The sequence below is a fragment of the Protopterus annectens genome, chromosome 4.part0 (assembly GCF_019279795.1).
Source record: "Protopterus annectens isolate FY-2018-M chromosome 4.part0, PAN1.0, whole genome shotgun sequence".
Lineage (NCBI taxonomy): Eukaryota > Metazoa > Chordata > Ceratodontiformes > Protopteridae > Protopterus > Protopterus annectens.
The window spans coordinates 1,079,465,992-1,079,485,757 of record NC_056733.1 but is presented as its reverse complement, the minus strand read 5'-3'; the positions used below and the strand labels follow the sequence as shown (position 1 = coordinate 1,079,485,757).

General features: G+C 40.8%; 1 protein-coding gene across 1 annotated transcript in view; it reads left to right on the top strand.

Annotated features, from left to right (window-relative positions):
• Positions 1-19,766, top strand: part of LOC122799750 (kinesin-II 85 kDa subunit-like) — an 888,373-nt gene that overhangs the window by 306,985 nt on the left and 561,622 nt on the right. Inside the window, exon 7 of the mRNA XM_044069019.1 lies at positions 14,495-14,577. Within this exon, the coding sequence (XP_043924954.1) occupies positions 14,495-14,577 (83 nt within the window). The remainder of the gene's footprint in view (positions 1-14,494; positions 14,578-19,766) is intronic.

Sequence of the window (19,766 nt, the reverse complement as noted above, 5' to 3'; positions counted from 1 at the left end):
GTCAAAACTACCGACATAAAAATTTCAACAAAATGCAAATTAAAGGTCATGCTGCTAAACACTAGGAGTCTAAACATGAAACTGCACTCATTGGAAGCATGCTTAACCTTGGAAGATGCTGACATTTTCACAGTCAAAGAAACCTGGTTCAAAGCTGCGGAGAGCACCCCAGCCTTACTGGTTACTCATCCTATCATACATTCAGACCCCAAACTGTGGGTAGCAAAGCTAAAGGAGGTGGCATTTCAATATATATTAAAGACATACACATCTCCAGGCTAGTCTATCAGTATGGCATTCATGAGACACTCCAGGTGCAGTTAACCATTGACAAGACCCCTACTCAAATCATAGCTAGATACAGGCCCCCAAATTTGACTGAAGATGCCCACTCTGCCTATCTGGACCTCTTCAAATCTATCAAGATTCAACCCTTTATACTGATCCTGGGTGACTTTAACAACCCAAACATAGATTGGAAGAACTACTCAAGCGAGAACACAAATGCCCAGAGATTCCTCAAGTTTGTCAATGCAAACACCTTGGAACAGCTAGGTGATACCCTCACAACAGGTGATAATATCTTGGATTTGGTATCAACCAATATGAGTAACCATTGCAGCATCCCTACACATTTATCCTCTCTGGTAAGATCTGACCATAAAACAGTCACTTTTGAAGTTACCATTTCCCCCCACCCGCCCTCTAGCTAGGGTCAAACAAAAAGAAAAACTTCTCCAAAGCTAATTATAACCTCCTGAAGGATGGTATAAACAGCTTCACAGCCCCCTCTGTAGGAACTGGCACCAGTGTCCAAATCTACACCAAAGTACTATACAGGCATATATATAGATGTATGGAATCAGAAACACCTGACAGGATGAAATAATACTCCGCAAGGAAGAGTAAACCGGTTTGGTGGACATCTGCAATAAATAAACTCTATAACAAAAGGAAAAAAAATGCTGTCCAGGACCAAGAAGGAACAGGTGCCTAATTGGAAGCAATCTCTCCTTAGCCTGAACAAGCAAATAAGAGCACAAGTGAAATCCTCCAAAGCAAACTTTGAGTCAAAATTGGTCACATCTACTAGAAACATTCATAAGGCCTTCTTCACATATGTCCACAGTCTCAAAGGAAGCACCTAATCTGCTCATAACTGGTGGTCAAAGACACCACATACACAAATGCCATAGATATAGCCAACTTGCTGGCTGACAGATTCAGCAAAAACTTCACCCTCCACTTATCTCTAGGGAACAGGTCATCACTGCCCTTTTAAAGGCAAAGAAATTCAGCCTCCATGGGACCCGATAACATCCCCGGCTGCATCCTACATGAATTCAGGCAGGAACTTGCAGCACCATTAGGCACCCTATTCAACCAACGCCTGTGTACCAGCTTAGTCCCAGCTGAGTGGAAGACAGCCACTGTCATCCCTTTGCACAAAGGTGGAGCATCCACTGATCTGAGAAATTATAGCCCATCAGCCTAACTAGCCTGATCTGCAAGGATATGGAATGGATTATCATAGACCTCATTAACAAGGACATTGGAAACCTCCAAATACTTGATCCCACACAGTTTTGGGTTCTTCAAGGGGAGGTTGTGTCTGTTAAATTTGGTCGACTTGTTTGAGACAGTCACCAAAGCCATGGACGAGGGGAAGACAGTACACACCGCCTACCTTGACCTGGCTAAAGCCTTTAACACTATTCCCCACTCAGGCATAATAGATTAACTCTCTCAACTAAGCATCAATCCCTATGTTACCAGATGGGTAGCAAACTGGCTCACTGATAGAACCCATTTAGTCAAAATAGGGGATGCCACCTCAAGTAGTAGACCCATAACGAGTGGTTTACCCCAGGGAACAGTCTTGAGGTCTCTGTTGTATGGGATATACTTTTCTGAGGTGCAGGCCAAAACCAATGGGTTATAGCTGACCAAGTTTGCAGATAACTGCAGGCTGGGCACTGTCAACAGTTCCCCTAGTGATGTGGACATCCTCCAAGAGGGTCTCACCCAAACAAATGACTGGTGCCAGAAACATGCCCTCAAGGTGAATACCAAAAGATGCATCATCATCCTCTTTGAGGAGGGTGATGTCCCCAAAAATTATCACCTTTATTTATTTATTTAGTTAGTTACTGACATTTCATAAACCTGGAAAGTCCCCTGCCCCAGAGACCCATTTTCAGTGGAGGCCCGGGGAGAAAAGCTCCGACTACAGTTACAATAATGTATATAATTTCATATAAACAGTATTAACAAAAGTATATAATAATAATCATCATTAATATAAAAAAAGACATTAATGTAAAAGAGACAAAATATAAAACAAGAATCAACATTAATGAAAAGGACATTAGAGCATTAATTCAAAACATTCATTTCCATCTGGCTTTTATCGTCAAGACATAAAACATATTACAAAAGAGGAATTGAGACTTCTCTGTGAGGCTGTTGCTGCAGTCAAATGACTAAAATGTGGGATAATATCTAGACCAAAACCAAAGATAGGTATGATAAAAAGAGAAGTAAATATATTAGGTGAGAATAATTTACTTAAAGTGGCTTAGGCAGGTGGTTACTGGAACATATTTGATTACAGAGGTAATGAGAGTTGAGTGCAATTTTAAATGCTTTTATTGAGTGTATTTGGGTAATAGAGAAGGGCAAAGCATTCCAAAGTTTGGCAATAGTGAAGGAATAAAAGCTTTGTCCTGCCCACTTGTTGGGTTTTGATGTGCTTAGTAGATGTTTGTTTGAGGAACTAAGATTTCTGTTTGTACTGTATGTTTGTAGCATAGTCTGATAAGAGGGTTAGTAATTAGCGTTATATAGTAATTTGTGAGTGAGAGTTAGTTTGGTGTACTGTACATAGTGGGAAAAATCTAGGCAATTTTAGGTTTTTATGGCTAGGCAATGATGGGTCCAAGTTGGCATGTTGGCAGCACATTTTGCTATTTTGTAATGCATGTAAGTTAGTGAAACTAGGGCTATCATACAGGAGGGAAGGGAGGAGAAAACTACTGAACTTACTGGGCATATCTAAATAAAGTTTATGCAATAGACCTTACCAAGTTTAAATTTTTTTTTTTTTATTATGGTGTGAATATGATTTTTAAAGGAGAGCTTGTCATCAGTTATGATGCTTAAAAGTTTTGATGTTTTTACAAGTTCAATTTTTGTATTGTTTTGTGAGAAAATGTTAAAGTCCTGTGTTAGAGGTTTGAAAGAGTATATTAAGAGTTTTGATTTCTTTGGATTAAGTAGAAGTTGTGCATTATTTAGCCAGGATTTGATAGATGTAAAGGCTTTTTGTGTTAAGTTTTGGAGGTCTAGAAGGTTGTTAGCGGAAGTGATTATTGTAGAATCGTCAGCGTATTGAATGAGAGTACTATGATAGGATGCTTTATGAAGATTGCTAACAAATATATTAAAAAAATAGAGTTCCCAGAATGGCCCCCTGTGAAACTCCAGTTTTATTTGTGGGATATTCAGACTGAGTGTTTTGCCATTTGACAGACTGTTTCCTGTCATGAAGGTAGTCACAAAACCAGGCCAATGCATGTGAGGAACAGTTTAAGGATTCAAGTTGTAATAATAGTTTAGGGTGAGATGCCGTATCAAAAGCCTTAGATAGGTCCTGTAAGATGACTGAAGTTAGAAGTCCATCATCCATGGTTTTAATAACGGTGTTGGTAAAAGATAGTAAGACTGTGGTTGTGCTGTGTGCTGGGTGAAAACCATGTTGGGTGGGAGCAAGTAGGTTATCATTGGAGAGATGTTTTAGCACTTGAGCATGTATACACTTTTCTAGGGTTTTAGATAGAGGAGAGAGTATGGAAATAATCCGGTAATTTGAGAGATCACTGGTGTTACCACCTTTATGTAAGGGAGTAATAATGGATTTTTTTCCAACACTAGTTGTGGAACATATGATTCAGAGGTAGATCAATTGATGAGCATGCTAACAAGGTTAGCCTTTCAAGATTTAGTAGTTTTGGGTATTCTGTGTTGATGTAAGAGTGTTCGCTCTTTTGATGTTTCGACGTCGTGATATAGACCCATGGATTCTACTCCCACACCATGTAGAATAAATAAAGTGCTATTACCGCAGTGCCCTTTTGATTCCTGATTGATTGCTTATTATTTGGTGCATTTTAAGGGGGATAGGGGATCTGTACTCCTGAGTGTGTGCTCCTTTCTATGAGATACCTAGCAACAAAGAACTTGTCTGTCATTCCCTATTGCAATATTACCAGCTTATCAATTTGTTAATGTTACACAGGCAATTGCTTCTTAAGGGGCAACAGGCATTGAATTTGTAGATGAAACACTGAAATGTAAATTGTTTGCCAGTAGCAACCTCTTCATTAGTTACAGGTCTCTTTAATGTGGAATTATTCAGATGACTTTTACTTCTGCAGAGATTTTGCTTATTAACTGATATTGGTGGATTCTAAAGACAGATTTTTTGAGTATTTTTTTATGGCTGAAATTTTCTGAAATGGGTAGTTTTCATACATTTTGTTTCATTGCTTACTGGAAGAATGTTCAAAACTACAAAGTTAAAACACATTCTAACAAGTGGTGCTGGAATAAAATTTAATAAAATTAGGAAGGTGAATCAAAGAACACATACACTTATGCATGGCCCTAAAAATGTGTGCAAGGAGCCTATGGTTTGAAAACGGTCAAAGGTAAACTTAATCCTCCACTGGCCAGATGTATTTTATTTGAATGTGGGTTTTAATGCTGTTTCCATGAATGTGAGTTTCAAGGGCAGAGAAGTTTACTGCCCATACTAAGCCTGTTTTCATTGCAAGACTGTATTGTTTGTTTAGAAAATGGCTATTAGTGCTTGTGCTATTTTATTTCAATATCTGTAATCATTGTAGAAGTAAATAAGAAAGCAGTATGCATACTGACCGGTTTGAACAGTGTTTGTAGTAAATGGAGAGAAATAGCCAAGTAGTAGAACATTGGAATGGCTGGGGTGGGGGCTGCTGACAGAAATGGGAAAAGAGGACAGGAGAGGGGAGTAATTGGTGGAGTTATGGGAGGTGTTCATAGGTTCATAGGTGTTTACTAGGCTAATGACCACAAGGGCCTTTTTAAGTGTAGCCACACATCCCAAATCTCTGACAAGTTCTGGTACCCTTGATAAGTGTAAGTATGGGCCTGGGAGATGAACCATTTACAGGTTACCTGTTTGCATTAGAGACATAGATGCCAAACCAGGGATGAATTTCTGGTTTCTCATCCAATTGTCCAAGTTGCACTTGAATTGGATTAAGGAAGAACTCTGCTTTACATGGATGGGGAGGCTGTTCCATAGATGGGGTAGTCTCTGGGATACATACCTATCTCTCAAGCAGGTCCTATTTATATCACAGGAAAGGTTTAAGCCTTTAGAATGGGTAATTCTGGTACTGTTTGTTTTGTGGATATGCAGGAGGTCCATCAGAGTGTGGTCTGACAATGCCCTGTATGTCAGGCATAGATCTCTTCTCAAAAGCCTGTAGGAGACAAAATACAAGGTGGTCTGCATAGGACATATTACTTATGTCCTGTATTCTTTTATTGAGGAAACTCTGTGGACGTTCCAGTTGTTGGATATGCCTGGTTAGGTAAATACCAATGGGGGCATTGTACTCAATGATATGTCTGATGAATGCCAAATATAGTGGAACAATGACTTCCTTGGACTTAGATGCCATACCTTTGTTTATACGTTGTGCAACATAGAATGATTTCCTCACCACTGTAGACACATGATGATCAAATGCTAGATTACTATCTATGTATGTTCCTAAGTTCCTGACTACTGGGTCAACTCTAAGGGGAGTGTTGTCAATATGATAGTTATGAGAGATGGATGACTTCCCAAAGGATACTATTATGCATTTCTTGACATTTAGTTTTAGTCCAATACTCTGACACCATTTGTTTGAATGTGTCAACCCCTCCTGGAGAACATTTGTGTCAGTGTGAGATTCAATGACAGCGCCTAATTTGCAATCATCTGCAAATGTAATCAGCCTGAGACCAGTGACATTGGTCTTGACTTCTGAGAAGTAAATGCCAAAAAGGAGCAATTCAAGGACTGATCCCTGAGGGACTCCACTTGTGAGTGACCTCTTTGTAGAGGTGGAATCCCCAATTCTAACTTCCTGGGTCCTGTCTGTGAGCCAGTTGGCTATCCACTGGGTGACATATGGGTTTGTACCTAACCTCTTTAGTTTGTCAACAATGCCAGAGTGGGGTATTGTGTCAAATGCCTTGGCCAGGTCAAGGTAGGCAGTGTGAACGATTTTTCCCTCATCCATTGCTTTGGTGACCTTCTCAAAGAAGTCCACCAGGTTGAGTAGGCATGATCTGCCCTTTACAAAACCAGACTGGGTTGGGTCCAATGTCTGGAGGTTTACTGTATCTCTGTTGATCATCTCCATGATAATTCTTTCCATGGCGTTACACACAAGACTAGTAAGACTTATGGGTCTATAGTTTCCAGGGTCTGTAGATGGCCCACCTTTATGCAGAGGGATGATGGTTGCCTTTCTCCATTCATGACGCATGAAGCCTGTTTGGAGGCCACAGTTAAATAGTAATTCCAGAGGCCCTGATAGGTCATGTTTCATGCTATTTAGAAGGCATCCTGGAATATTGTCTGGGCCCATTGATGCAGTGTTTTTGGCCTTAGAGAGAGCATTAAAGACCTGTTCCCTAGTGATAGTAGCAGGAGCTATATTTGATGATATTTCCTGAGGGAAGGATGAGGGGGAGAGAGGAGTAAAGTTGGAGCTGAATTTATCAGCCAGGAGGTTTGCTATATCTTCTGGCTCAGTATAGGTATCTCCATTTACAATGAGCTGTGCACAATTGTGTATTGCCTTTGAGGTTGCAGACATAGCTAAAGAATGCTTTGTGGTTGTCCTTTGCCTGTGAGGGGTGTGTCATTGGTCTGACCCTCCAAAACAGTCCCAATTTCTCATGTGGTCCCTTGGGAAAATTAATTGTCCACCCCTGGCCTAGAGCTTGCTGTCTGCCATTCTTAGCCATAGAGAATAACATTCCTTTCTCAAGACATATGGGGCATAAGATGTACTAAGAGACATATTATGCAAATTTCTATTGGCATGGGATTGTGAGGGATGTAGTAGGATATTGTAGGACTTGTGAACAGTGCCAAAATGTTGGTAAAGCAGGGGACAAGGCTAAGGCTTTGTTAATGTCTTTGCCTGTTATTGAAGAGCCATTTCAGAGAGTGGCCTTGGATATTGTGGGACCCCTGAGTACTACAAGTCCTATAGGAAAGAAATGCATCTTGGTGGTAGGTGACTATGCTACCAGATATCCTGAGGCAGTGACTCAATCATCTATTGAGGCAGAGAAAGTGGCAAATGCTTTGATAGAACTCTTCAGCAGAGTAGGTTTTCCACTGGAAATACTGATGGACTGAGGTGCCAACTTCATGTCAGACTTGCTGACTTGTCTGTGGAAGCATTGTGGGGTGAAACATCTAAAGATCACCTCCTACCATCCCCAGACTAATAATCTTGTGGAGAGGTAAACTCTACACTGAAGATTATGCTATGGGCATTTGCAGTCCAATTCAAAAGGGAGTGGGACATGTATTTGCCCCATCTGTTATTTGTGTACAGGGAAGTACTGCAATAATCTACAGGCTTTTCACCCTTTGAGTTGTTATACAGGCATAGGGTGAGGGGGCCCTTAGATTTAATTTGAGAAGAGTGGGAAGGTTAGAGTGAATCTCACAGAGAGTCTGTTGTGGCTTATGTTCTCAACTGTTGGACAAGACTTAAGGGGCTCATGGGTTATGCTCAAGAGAGGACAGTGCAGTGGTGCAGCAGTTAACATTGTTGCCTCACAGCAAGAGGTTCTTTTGGCTGGGGGGCCTTCTTTGTGGAGTATGTATGTCCTTCCTGCATTCATGTGGGTTTCCTCTGGGTACTTCAGTTTCCTCCCACATTACAAAGACATGCTTATGGAGCATGTCTCCCTGTGCCTCCACTGAAAATTGGCTTATTCCAAGTCAGATTTTCCCAGTAAACAAATGTTAAATAAATAAATAAAATAAATAAAAATAAAGGGAACCTAACAGTGACTCAACAACAAAAGAAGGTGTGGTATGACAGGAATGCTCAGGCTCGAGAGTATGCTGGTGAACAGAAGGTGATGGTACTTGTTCCTGTTAGACATAACAAGTTACAATCAGCTTGGGAGGCACCCTTTGAGGTGGTGAGGAAAATCAATGATGTGAACTACATGGTAAATTTGGTAGGTAGGAGACAAGGGCACAAAATTTACCATGTGAATATGATGAAACCTTATCATGACAAGGAGGCCCTAATATTGAACATTCATAGTGGATGGCAGAAAGAGTCTGAAAGGGATATGGTAACTGATCTTTTGGGTGAGGCTAGGATTGAAACCTCTGTGGAAGAGATCACCCTATCACTCCAGTTAATTCCTAATCAAGTTCGGGAGATAAAAATGGTATTGCAGGAATTTGAGGATATGTTCACATGGAAACCTGGGTGTACTGACTTGGTGCAGCATCTTGTGGACACAGGACTCCAAAAATATATTAAGCATGTTCCTTATAGTGTACCTGAGAGAGTGAAACACACTCTGAAAGAAGAAATAAGGGAAATGCTAGAATTGAGGATGATTCAATAGTTTAACAGTCCTTGGGGCTATCACAGTAGTGCTAGTACCAAAGAGGGATGGTAGTGTGAGATTCTGTGTAGATTACCAAAAATTAAATAGTTGCACAGAGTCAGATACATACCCCATGCTGAAGACAGACAAAGCCCTAAAACAGCTGGGTGGGGCTAGGTATCTGACTACTATTGATTTGACTAAGGGGTACTGGCAGGTACCCTTGACTTCTGTGCTAGAGAAAGGGCAGCCTTTTTAATCCCTTAAGGATTGTATGAATTTACTAGGATGGCTTTTGGAATGAAAAATTCCCCAGCACTTTCCAGAGGCTGGTAGACTGTATCCTGGTAGGAACAGGGGGAATACACTCTAATATACTTGGATGACATCACTATTTACAGCCCTCCTGGCAGGAACATCTCCAACATGTGATGGAGGTCTTGGATAAATTATGTAGGGCAGGATTAACCATTAAACCCAGGCAGAGGTTACTTACTTAGGACACAGAGTGGGAAGTGGTAAAATTAGGCCAGAACCTGTCAAGATGAAAGCTATCCAAGCACGGCCAGTTCCTGTTACTAAGAAACAAATGAGAGCATTTCTAGGGACAGCAGGGTACTATAGGAAATTTGTGCCCAATTACAGTATCATAGCTGTACCCTTTACTGACCTAACTAGGAAGAATAAGCCAGACAATGTAGTATGGACCACAGATTGTGAACAGACATTCCAAAACTAAAAGATATTTTGGGAGGACCCCCTGTATTAGCCAGCCCAGATTACAATAAATAATTTATTGTATAGGTAGATGCTTCAAATTATGGGGTGGGGGCTATGCTCAGTCAAAATTCGGAAGAAGAAGAAGACCACCCAGTGGTTTATCTGAGCCACAGACTACAACCTATGCAGCTGTGGAGAAAGAGTGTTTGTCCACAGTGTGGGCCTTACAAAAGCTGCAGCCCTATCTTTATGGGAGAAAATTCACTGTACTCACAGATCATAATCCACTAACATGGCTTAATAGGGTCAGTAAGCAGAATGCCAAGTTACTGAGGTGGCGTCTAGGATTGCAAACATATGATATGACCATAAAACATTGCAGTGGGTTAATAATGTCAATGCGGATGGATTGTTCAGGAGAGGAATGAGTTAATATTCCCAGGTAGACCCATTTTTCTCAAGCATTGGTTTTCAAAAACATGCTTGAGTCATACTTGGGGGAGAAATGTGAAGAAACTGAAAACTCTGTCATCTGTGCTAGCATGTCTGGCAGGAGATTTGTGCATATTCTTGGACTGACTTGTATTGTATGCCAGCATGCTTATTTGTGAAAATGTAAACAAGTTTAAAATGCTGAGTCTTTCCCTGTTTAAACAGAATTCTTAAAGAATCTGTCATTCCTTTGATACACTTCTAACTGCTTATGTTTGAGAAGGACATTCTAAAGTACAAACTGTGGAGAATCAGCTGAGCAGTGAGTGATGTCATTGTAATGTTCCTTGTTGCTAGGAGATGATTTAACCAGCTGAGTGACAGAAGAATCTTTTTTTTTACAGCTGACTGTTATGTTTTGAAATTAGACTATTCAGTTAAGACTGCTGATGAAGACAGCTGAAACTGAGAAGCTGTGCAGTTTGTCAAGTACTGAGCAGTCAGTTGACACCAAGAAAACTGTAAGCTTGCCTTGGCCTTGCTATTATATCTTAGAGTAGATCAGTAGATAGGGACAGTATTTCTTTAGTTAGATCAAGAAAGTTTGGTTGTTAAGATAGAGTTTTTCTTGATTGAATAATGGGCTACTGTCCTGTAGTTTGATTTACATTTCTGGTGACTGAATTCTAATGTTTATTGGGAGTTATTGATTTTCAGTCTTGTAATCATTTTTACTTATTATTAAATGTTTTTCATTATTTTACATTGTGGCTGGAAACCAGTGTTTTTGCATAGAGATTAGAGAGTGCTTCTACCTGTTTGATACTCCCCAGGTCACCCCTAGGCCTGGCTATTCTTGTTATTGCTATCATTTATTTTGAAAATTAATGTTCATAATTGGACACCTCTTTTGAAATGCATGAAGACCCTCTAATTAGTGGCAGCATTTCTGTATTTATTTGGGAAAGAGACATAGCTGGAAATCTGTATCAGGCTTTCTCTCAGAAGTGTTTGGATGTGTGAGAGTTTGAGTGTGAGTGTATCAGAGGTCTTAAACTGGGTCACTTTGCTCTAAAGTGTGTAACAAGAAAATACATTTGGGTGGACAGGGATATATAGTCCAGTCCCAGAAAAAAATAGAGTGTGTTCCTTTTGTGCTCTTAGGGGAAAATTGTGAAATATTAATTTTGTTTAAGTGACAGTCTCATACTGGAGTCAGTAGTGAGGATTGAAGCTCCTTGGTTACTGACCCAGGATAGTAGTCAGGGTTGTCAGACATCCCTATTTGGGTGGGACTGTCCCGAGATCAGCAGCCTGATCCCGAGTCCCGCCCTGCTGGTTTAAATCCCGGCCAGCCTCCGCTTTGTTTGTTTTTTTTTTATTGTCCCGTATACCTGGCATACGGGCCAATCAAAAATTGCTAAACACGGAGCTTCTTGTGTTCCGCATTAAACACGAGAAGCTCCGTGTTTAGCGATTTTTGATTGGCCCATATGCTGGTATACAGGCCAATCAAAAATCGCTAAACACGGAGCTTCTCGTGTTTAATGCGAAACTGCAATGCATTAAACACGAGAAGCTCCGTGTTTAGTGCAGAGTTACTGAGTGAGCTCAGTTCTTTAATGTGGAACTGTGTTCCGCATTAAAGACCTTTTTTTTTTGCTGTTCAGTCTCCGAAGACCTTTTTTTTTTTTTTTTTTTTTGGTCTTCACTTGTCATGAGAGACCTTTTTTTTTTTTTTTGTCCCTACCTGGGGGTCTGCAAATCTGGCAACCCTGATAGTAGTGGACATCACTTAATTAGTGGCAGTCCAGTGGGTATTGGCCAGATGTCATGGTCTCAATAATTGCTAGGAATCCTGTATGTAACTACTAGTGCTATTTTAGCAAAAGAATGAATGATGATGTTGGTATGTGTTAATAAAACACTCCAGCATAAAAAAATGAAATAACAGATTTTTATTACATAAATTGAAACAAACAAACTCCTCTATGTTGAGATTGACAAAAACCTTCTCTTTGATGTCCATATCTCTCAAACCATCAAAAAGGTTCACAAAACAAATGGGCTCATTATACAGACACAAAAACTTCCTCTCAGATCAAACACAGATCACCCTAGCCCAAACTCACCTTTTGTCTGCACTAATGTATGCAGCACCAATTCTTATCCATATCAAAAAACTTGACCTTGATAAACTTGAGTCATACTATAATAATATTGCCAAATTTGCTAACAACGCCATCTTCAGATCCCATAATTGTCTAGCTCTAAGGGACTTAAAATAGTTAGAATTTCCTCAATTACTAAATTACCACCAACTGGTTACTGCCTATAACATTCTGAAGTATCCTGATAAAACCCCATCACTAAGTCAATTACTTACCTACTATGCAACAAATCGCATACTCTGTTCTAATGACAAATCACTTCTATGCATCTCTAGGGCTAATAACACTGCTGGAAAAGCACTATTCTCTCACACTGTTGCTAAAAATTGGAACAAACTCCCCCCATCACTGACCTCTATCCCCACCACCTCACACTTCAAAAACTCTTTAAAATCACATTTCATAAGCACCTGACTTTGCCCATGCATAACCTCAAAACACTGCTTAAGCTCTGTGGAAAGTTGAAAGGCTTATTTGACTAATGTAAATGCTACAGTTGTTTACCCTTTAATATAGGTACTTAATTTTAACATGATGTATGTCATGACTCTCAATGTTCAATGCGTTTAGTTTGTTCAACTGCTGTGTTTATCCTGTCTGTTTTATATTTCTGTCTTTTTAGCTGGATTTTTGCTGTTATAATGTGTTAGTATCAGTTTTTACTACTATGTATTAAATTCTAGTACTTCTGTTAGCATATGTGGGTGGTGCAGCGGTTAATGCTGTCGATTCACAGCAAGAGGTTTTCTGGTTCGATTCTCGGCTGGGGTGCCTTCTGTGCAGAGTTTGCATGTTCTTCCTGCGTTCGCGTGGGTTTCCTCTGGGTACTCCGGTTTCCTCCCACTTTCTAAAGACATGCTTCTGGAGCACTTCTCCCCGGGCCTCCAGTGAAAACAGGATCTGTGGAACCTAGTCGGACTTTCCTGGTCAACAAATGTTAAATAAATGAAAATTTTCTCCGCAGGCCTCTGCTGTAAATGGACCTGGTCCAGTCGGACTGTCCTGGTTAACAAACATAAAATAAAATAAATAAAAAAATGTATCTTTTCTACTGTGGAAAGAAATAAAAGTGCATATCACTGGAATTCAAGTTGGTCGGACCTGTATATCATATTTCCATTTGGCAGTAAGTCAATGAAAGCAATAGACAGCAGCCCATGTTTCTCATATTTACCTAATGCACAATTATTTATTACTTTTTAAATGGTATGAAGTTTTGCTGGCAAATGGGACATTGAATAGTACTGTATGACATGATACTGCAGGACATGGTGAAAACAATAAAGGCTAATGTTGAATTTTGGTTTGCACTGACACTAAACTGCAGCAGTGGCTAAAGAAAAGTGTTAAATAAAAAGAAAATGAACAAGGCAGGCGGTAGACAGAAACTTAAACAATAATCTTTCACTGAATTGAAAATGTCTCAATGAAGGTTTATGGGAGGTAGGCAAAGTGCCAGATTTCAGAAAAAAAAAACTTGCTTTCTCCATAAGTGGTTTACTTATAGGCTCATAGATTAGTACTATACTAACTGCCCTTGTGAGCCTACCTTATTACCCCCTGTGAGAATCAAACCTTGCACCTGTAAGGTAGACACTTTAACCATTATGCCAACCTCCCAATCTAATCATGACTTAAATTTGGATAGTTAGCTGCCCTCATGGACCATTTTAAGCTTAACCTATTTCCCTTTCAAAGGTGAGAATCAAACCTTGAACCTTATGAATGTGAGGTAAACACCTTAACCATTATACTAACACCCAAAAGCTACTAGTTGTTACATCTGAGTAAGTCATTTACACCAAGAGCAAGTCTTATAGAATTGGGCCCAATATATTTTCCTACATTGGCCCAATTTTAATATTGCAGCCTACACTTGTGCTGTTTAGTAAATCCAGATACTGGACAAGGTATCATTTTGCTGACCACATATCATTAGCCATTAGTGTTGCAGTTCAGCTCCAGTGCAAACCAGTCCATCATTGGCAAATGCCTGGTTAGGACTGAAAGTGAAACGTCCAAAAATCCCTAGAGGGACTGACGTCTTACTCACCATTAGTCCCTACAACATTATAACCCCTTAGGCAAGCCCCCCTTCTGACTTTTTTTACATTTTTTTTTAAATCACAGAATATCTTATGAGTTTACATATGAATCAGCTTATACTAACCGGATATAACACAGTGCTTCAATAGACCTGTTTGGTCAGGAGACATCCATGCCACCTGATGGACTAAAGTACAACTTCTGTCCTATATACCTTGATTTGACATATACTAACAGAGCTGGAACAATAAGCAGATGCAAATCACAGTTTAGATCTCTGATCTATAAATCAATTATTTTCAGATATCTACTATTCAGTGCATATTTGTATGACTTATGTGCAGCTTTTTTAATACACATTTTTAACTGTCAATATGTTCTTTGCTAAGATATTTTTAACTACTTTACATTGACTTAAGTAATTTCTTCAGTTTTATGCAGAAGGCATGGCCACAGACTTGCTGAATCAGAGTGAACATGAGCTGCGTATCTTTCAACATTCAACATTGGGAATGTAAGTGCCAGATTCATATGTGGAAATTTGTATTTGCATGGTTCCCTGTACTATGGTATAATATAATATAATATAATATAATATGTTTGTTTGTGTTTTTCGGCTTTTCCCGGTTAGGGGTTGCCACAGCGGTACTCCGGTCTGCTAACGATTGGCAGTTGATTTTTATGTACCGGCTTGCCAGGCCTGATGCACAACCTTTAATGAAGGTATGCCCATTCACGCATGTCTCCACGCAGAAGATGCTCTAGCTGATAATCGAACCAGACAGCATCTTACTGTGAGGCGACAACGCTACCGCAGCACCACCACCACGGATATAATATAATATAATATAATATAATATAATATAATATAATATAGGCTGTGAATTAATTGTCCTGTTTCCCTACTAATAAACAATACTTAGAAAATGTTAATTGCTGTCTTTGATAAACCAGTGTGTACAGATGGCAAATGTTTATGTGAAATACATTCAGCATAATCAATGTCAAAAGTAAACAGTTCAGCAGAATGTAAATGTTGGATATATTTTAAACAGGGTTTTGCTGAATTGAGCACTTTGGACTTGCAGTTCAACTGTAATGTTGTGCTGACAAAAGTATGCTAAAGTCTGTGTAGAAATTGGAACACAGCACCGCTGGCTACAAAAAATTATGCTCTTCAGAATAAAATAAAAATAGTGAGACTTAAAATAAGATGTAAAAAGATAAAACAAAGCCCTTGTTGGTTTGTATATGATAAGCGTTTTTGGCTTAAAGCCTTCCTCAGATCATACAGGATCAAGTCACACAGGGCTAAGATAAAAGAATGAAGCACCAATCATGTGGCTAAGTCTAAGCTAATACCTTTTTTCAAACCAATGAATTCACAGCCAATCAGAGACCTTGAGGGAAACACACCTCCAGGTTGCCAAGTAAAGACAGCTATCTGCTGATAGTCTAACCCGATGCCTGCCAAGGATGGCATGATAAGTGTAAACTCTCTGTACTGCACACGATACATGTTTCTCAAGTGTCACACTGTCACATACAGTGATCACTGTTGGCAAAACCCTTGGACACAGATTTAACATCCAGTTTATTTATGTCAATAGCGCACTCACACTACATCAGTCCACAGTACACCTTGGTAGTCATATATGTTCCCCTGACATGTAATAGTCCCCTATAGTTGTGTATCTGTAGGTTTTACAGCTTGGGCCATATTGTCCCATGCGGATAGCTTGAGAGGTATGTACATGCTACAGAGGCTATAGGGCACTTGTATACATAAAGTAAGGGCAAACCTGCAGACTATAGAAGACTACTGTTGCAAACAATATAGCCTATACTGTTAGTAATAGAATGTCTTTCTCTCTCTCCCTGCACCCCTTATCTGCATCACAATGTATTAATGTTATACAACTGGTATGGTTTCCTTTTAACATATGTTGTTCTCCAAACCTTATGTTGGGCCTTGTGTTTTATTATTGTTATATATTACAATGGCTACATACTAACATACCTTATTGAATTACCTATGTTGTTGGCCTTTTGCTGTAACTGTTGCTGGCATGTTGTTACAATACTGTTATCTCATTTATTATTGTGTTCTATATGCTATGCATTGTTATCCTACTGGGTTAATTGCGACAACCTTGCATGGTGTTATAACAAATGTTTAAATGTTCTGTTCATGACTAACATATGCATTCTGTTCATGACTAACCTATGCACTTTGAAAAACCTCAACACCATAGTATGACTGGGTAGGCTGGTTCCTGCAGATCCACCTACCCCCACCTCAACTAAGTGTGGCACTGGGTCCCAGCATGTCTGGGACCCAACCTGATGTTGCCCCATCTGCTGGTCCTGCACCACTTATAGGTGGAACTACCTCAGGGGGTGGGGCCCATCCCCCCTGGGAGCTGATGTGGAGAGGGAGTTGTCACCGAGTGACAGCTACTTGGGATGGTGTGCAGGATCACTCACTAAGGGTTGACAATTGGCTGTGCCAGATTGAGGGCAGACTGGCCAACCTGGAGGGGCAGGCTAGCTCCAGTGCCCAGCCCCCAGCCCCCAGCACAGCTACCTTCAGGGCATTGAAGGAACAGTGGTGACTGCTCATGGGTGAGAAGCTCAGTCCCACTGTTGCAGTCTGGGGCACATTGGTCTCTGATTCCAAAACACCCTTCCTGTCCAAGGTGTTTACCCCCCTCATTTGTCATACACTGCCCCTGTCTGCTGTCTTGTCTGTTTGAAAATGCAACCTCTCCTACCCAACTTACCTCCACAAACATACCTATAACCCTTCCCCAACATTCCACTCTCACCTAAAAAAATGAGCATCCGTCCCACATAAAAAAATCACCTCATGCATAGCTCTCCATTTTGCCCACATCTATGCTGCCCACAATCAATCATTACAGCAATTAACCAACAAAGTTATGTCACCCACACCCCTCTTTTTGGGATGTGAGGCTCCAAATTCCAAATTGTCCACAACCTGCACAGCTGTTGCTGTACATGAAATGGAGAGCTATAGTCCTTTCCTACACCTGTCCTGCACACCCCTACCTGCCTTTCACATTGTTTTCCCCTGCTTGCCCCCATTTCACCACTTTCCTATCACCCCTTTTTTCTTTTCTTTTTTTGGAATTAACGTGGGTTTAGATGGAGCTAATCAGCATGTTGCATCATGCTGCGCAAACCCACTTAAACCCACTAAAAACTTCTTTAATCATCTTATCTGTTTCTGACACTCTTATGCACATCAGTAAAACAATCACACATGCCAAGTCTCAAACCCAGGACCCTGTCAACTACAGCATAGTGCATTAGCCCACTAGGCCACTCAGATCTTAAAAATTGCAGGTGTTTCCATAAACATATTCTGATTGCCAGTGATGCACATCAGCAAAAATAATCACACCTGCCAAGGCTTGAACCTGGGACTCTGTCAGCTATAGCATAGTCCATTATGGCCACTAAGCTCTGATGAATAACGGGCGTTTCTATAAACATATCCTGATTGCCAGTGACACACTACTTTTACATATAATGGGATAAATTACAGTGTATTCGGGACTGTGATGCAGACACCAAACCAGTATACAGCCAAATACATGTTGATGGATGTACATGAGGCCTATGATATCAGGTAGAGCTGACAACTGCACAGACTGTTGCAGAATGTTCACAGTTGTGTCAGCTACTTTTGGCACAGTTGTCACAAAACCTATTCTGTGTGCTGAAGTACTGGCAAGTCAGTTCAGCTTGAGATTACAAAATCATGGCAGACATTTCAGTGTCACACATCATAGCCATCCAAACACACATGTTCATATGAATCCTGTGTACCAGGAGGAAACCCATGCGAACACAGGGAGAACATGTAAACTCCACACAGAAGGCACCCTAGCCGAGAATCAAACCAGAGAACCTCTTGCTGTGAGGTAACAGCATTAACCGCTGCACCACTGTGCCATGCATAATCAGAAAGTCTGTTCACAATGGCCAAACATAGCATGTAAAACTGTGGACATACCACATAAATTTCAACCTACCCTCTGTGATGCTGTAGTCCCCACAGCTCAATAATATTCTTCTCACAGGCCAGGAAAAGGGCCAAGGCCTACATGAAAGCCTTAAATATAGCACTGTGTTGTCATGCCATTGGCTAATGAAAATGCAACCCAGCTGTTCTAGATGCAGTTAGCAAGTGTGAGCCACAGACTGTTGGACAGACAATCAGCTGTTCATGAGCACTACCTACAAAAGGCAAGCTGCTGCCTATGGTAAACAGGTCTGCGACTTTCTTTACGAAGACAGACTGTGCTATCCTAGCATTATACCGCAGGATTTCTGCACATAAAGGAGTAGAGCACTATACAAGGTATGTAATAGAATTCCCCATGTAATGGGATGCAGATGGGGGGATGCAGTCATGGGAAATAGGGATTGCAACACTAGGTCTGTAGTACATATGTTGAAATGACATGTTGCTGTTAGTCAGCTGTCCAGCACCTACAGGCTTCCCTTTTGGCTCTGTCTGCTGTGACATAGATCACAGCTCTGGCCCCTGAGTCCCCCAGCATTGGTCAGCTCATGTACGATTGCTACTGGATTGTGTATTAGGCAATAGTGACAGTAAGTACTGGTGGATACAGCTGGTATATCACATGATGTACTGTCAGTCAGCTCCACTCAGTCTGTTAATGTCACACAGGCATAGTTCAAACATTGTACAGGTGTACTTGCCTGTTCCCGATGTACTCTGGCTAGGTCACCGTGTACTCCACACCTGTATCTCATCATCTGAGAGCTATGGCTAGCATACTTGTTGAGCCCCTACAGCAGGACAGCAGGTTATAGCCAGTAGTAGTGGGGGGATACAGGCTGCGCTTCAGCAACAGAGTATACATAGTGAGCATACAATGTAAGGGAATTGATACAGTACCAGATATTAATGTATCATTACTGTTTTCAGAGGGGTCTGGTATGTGATAGCCAGATTCCCTACAATCTGGGAACAACCATTACGTATTGTCCAACTATTTTCCAGGCATCCACATTTGTCTGGCAGTGGGTCCACATAGATTAGGCAAATGTACATATTCTGCAAAAATCTGTGTACTGCGGATGTTGGACACCTACAAGGAGGATACCCTACAGCACATTTGCAGTGCTGTCTGTAATTGTGTTGCACAGATGTTGCTGGACTGTCCCCATACACTTGTAGTACCACTCACCTATTTGTAGGATGGTGGCTGTATGACATGGTATTGGAATGTCGCCCAAAGGGGACACATCACAGTAGATGGCAGTGATGGGTGTGGATACATAACAATGCAGTCCATCACAGCACACAGGGCCATAACTGGTATACCTAGGATCATACAAGGTTACTAGGCTATTGGCCCTGAGGCCCTCATAAGCTTAGCCCAAGGTTTAGCCCATGTGAATGCAAGTCAGCACCCAATGCACAAGTCCAACATGGCCACAGGTGGTATCCCAAGGGTGTATGCCCTGTTAACTATCCTGTTATCCAGGTTTTACTTGAAAAGGTGTAAATAGGTACACTGCCTGATGTGGACAGGGTGTCCATTCCATAGCTGGGTGAGTGTATGGGACATGCATCTGACCCACCAACAAGTCCTGTTGATGTCACAGACCAGGTTGAGGGCATGTGTGAGGGTTAATAGAGTG